This window comes from Anneissia japonica, unplaced genomic scaffold (assembly GCF_011630105.1).
Source record: "Anneissia japonica isolate Jap-2015-1 unplaced genomic scaffold, ASM1163010v1 scaffold287753_len344599_cov186, whole genome shotgun sequence".
In the NCBI taxonomy this organism is placed as follows: Eukaryota; Metazoa; Echinodermata; class Crinoidea; order Comatulida; family Comatulidae; genus Anneissia; species Anneissia japonica.
The window spans coordinates 274,602-277,728 of record NW_022712461.1 but is presented as its reverse complement, the minus strand read 5'-3'; the positions used below and the strand labels follow the sequence as shown (position 1 = coordinate 277,728).

Genomic DNA, 3,127 nt, shown 5'->3' with positions numbered 1-3,127 from the left:
TATATACACACATATATACAGTATATCACATCACATGATACAATTTCCGGTTCTCAATTATTACAAACATGTGTGAAAAACATCTGAAGCTCTTCGTAAATAACTTCCCTTGGCATATGAACTACGTTTGGTACAGGGTATGCAAGATTCATTGCCCATATATCAATAAAATGCAGACCCATTCCTGAAAATATTTCCTGTAACATGCGACGAACTTCAAATAGCATTCCGTCACTGGACAATGGAATAATCCCACTAAAGCCGTGGTATCGTGGGTGTGAAGTTTTGATTATAACTGGTGCATCCGGACATCTGGCTCTAAACCGTTTAATCGCACTTTTGATATAAAGAAGTCTGTCAGTAAATGAAATTCGAGTCCATTGGCAGTAATGAGCCCATGGACTTATGACTACTATGTACTCGCAATCGGATGACGTAAGGCTATCAAGTAAATCAGATTCGAATTGACCGTCATAAACACCTTCTTTGACTGAACCTAACCAATATTTGTGAAACCTGAATTGAAAATTAATTATTGGATTATGCAACTTAGTAAGAAATCGTGAATGCGTTGTTGGTTTAAGGCCGAGAATCCTTAATAGTTCGTCACCCCATTGTCTTGTTGTTGAATCCCCGGTAAAAAATACACGTTTCCCACGTAAACATTTTTCAACTTGACCTGCAGTCCATCGCTTAGTGTCGCATGCAAATGAATTCCACTTTTTGCCGGACCAAAATCCATCGCTTAGTGGTAGGGGTAAATCTGGTCCACACGGACGTATACTTATCATATCTGTAAAGTTCTCTGCTTCACGTATCCACTTCACTTCTATAATAGAAACAACAATGGACTTTTGAATAGTGTTGAAATCTATTAAAAATGAGAAACTATATAAAATTAAAGTAAAAATTTTGCGAAAAAAATAAAATATAGGCCTACTGCTCTGCCTTTGTATGTGTAAACTGATTCTTTTCTTTTTAGGCTTGATGAAGATTTATTTTTATATGGTTCAAGCAAATAAATTCAAAATTTCTTTGGCAAGGCTCTTTTGTGTCGTGTCTATCTACCAAGAAGCGCGAGATTTAAAGCAAAAAAAAAAAAAACAAGATTTAATAAATTAGTTATCAGACATGTTCAGCTGTATCACATCACCAGTCAGGGGCGGATCTGATATTCCGAAAAGGTGGGGGACTCGGGAAAGTCGGGCCGATGGGGACAGCGCTATCCTAGGGGATCCTGGGCATGCCTCCTCGAAAATTTTGTTTTCTCGACGCCTCAAAATAACCTCTGAGATGCTTGAGGCGATAAATTATTTCTTTTTCTTTCATTCTTTTTCTTTAACTTTCCCTAAATCCGCCCCTGTCAGTTAACTAAAACACGTCAACTTATGCAGAGGAGGATCCAGGATGGGGGGGGGGGGGTATGATATGGCACCTCTAAATGGCCGGAAATGGTACTATTAGACTTAAATTTGATTAATATTTTCCTTTTTTCTCTCCATTTCTTTATCATTTTGAAACATTGGGGGGGGGGGGGCAGCCGGCTCGACCCCCTTGAATCTGCCACTGTTATGTAGGCTACAGTCTTTAAGTACACGTAGGCCTACGGTAAATTCTAATGCAGAAGTACATACTAATAATAATTTCTGAAGTGTTATATTTGTCAGGTTTTAGTTTACACATCATCATCTGGCCATTCGAATTCTTACCGGATTCTTGTATTATCAGCTGTTTTGGTCCATTGGTGAATTGTACATAGCTTACATTCCTCGAATAAGAAAATAGTATATATGTTAGAACAAATTTATTCTGAATATGAAAAAAAAGTTAATATGTATACAAAGAGAAACCAAAAGATGTTAATATTATGTTTAAAATTGAGCAAAACCATATTTTCCTCTATTATATTAATGTTACTGGATAAACTGAAATAATAGTGACACATAACTATATTTGTGTGATGTGTATTTACTATGCATATTTTGATATTGATTTGGTACTTGAAAATATGTCTTACTGTGAAAATATATCAGCATGTTTCTCTCGAAGTTTATTGAAGATGGCGTCTATAACATCAAAACCACTTTTTTTCGATGTGAGTGATACAAGAGAAGAGCATGGAAGAGTTTTCGGTTTCTCGCAAAGTAAAGTGTTTCCACCGAGAGCGCCTGGCTCTGGGAATTCACATTTGTTGTCCCACGTTCCAACAGATTTTACTTCACATAGTGTAAATTCGGAATGATGATTGTGCGCAAAAGTGCCTGTCCAAAATACACGCTTTTCCATCGGCCATAAAACAGTCTTTAAAAAATGAAGTGCTTCAAATGTATGTACAAGTATAATGTTGATTTTTGTGGTGCCCGTCCAAGCCGCAAAGAAAATAACTTCGTATGTACCATTATTAAAGTCGATTACTTTTCCAGCTGTACTCGAATCAGTACTGGTTAAAGTTGCAAACAAAAAATCACCACCCCGCACTCGTTGTCGGCCGTACTGATCATGCGCGTTGATAATTATGCTAAATGTTTCCCCTCGTCGAATAATTTGGCGAGTAAGATTAAAGACACTTTTCTTAACATCTATTAGCCCCATTCTGTGTAAATCACTTCCCCATGTGAAAATAGAAGGCGCATCGAGTCGCTGGTTCTTGATGTCTTTAAATTCAGGAATGATTATGTTTTGAGTTTCTGTGTTGTGCTGAACATTGAAATTTCTTGGAATTATAAGAGAGTTCTTCATACCAGTCTTAAACGTAGGCAGAGTACGTAATGCCATCTATAAAGAGAATAAGATATGGATTTCCAAATAATGAATATTTTCATGAGTTTAAAAATAGATTGTTCCATTGTACTTTATAGTTTCTGCGTTGTGCTGAACTTATATGCATGTTTCTATTTCTTCCAATGAGATATATTTCCGAAAATAACATAAACTTTGAACTTTGTCTTTCTAAAAGGGTATTGTGAAATAATAAATTAGGTCTATCTATTCGAATAAAACTCAAGTATCAAACCCTGCCTTTTAAGCATACTTCTGTATGGATCACAAACGTTAAGTAACATATTGAGGACAGGAACACAGGTGAAACAGGGGCGGATCCAGCAGGGGAACTCTCTTATACACATCT

The 3,127-nt window shown here is 36.6% G+C and overlaps 1 protein-coding gene across 2 annotated transcripts in view; it reads right to left on the bottom strand.

Annotated features, from left to right (window-relative positions):
* Positions 1–47: 47 nt before the first annotated feature.
* The window catches only part of LOC117107813 (NXPE family member 1-like), a 20,727-nt gene continuing 17,647 nt past the window's right edge, over positions 48–3,127 (bottom strand). For both annotated transcript variants that reach the window (XM_033249595.1, XM_033249594.1), the window contains 3 exons: positions 2,018–2,775; positions 1,710–1,768; positions 48–829 (listed from right to left, as the gene is read on the bottom strand). In XM_033249595.1, the coding sequence (XP_033105486.1) occupies positions 54–829; positions 1,710–1,768; positions 2,018–2,775 (1,593 nt within the window). In that variant the 3' untranslated portion in view covers positions 48–53. The remainder of the gene's footprint in view (positions 830–1,709; positions 1,769–2,017; positions 2,776–3,127) is intronic.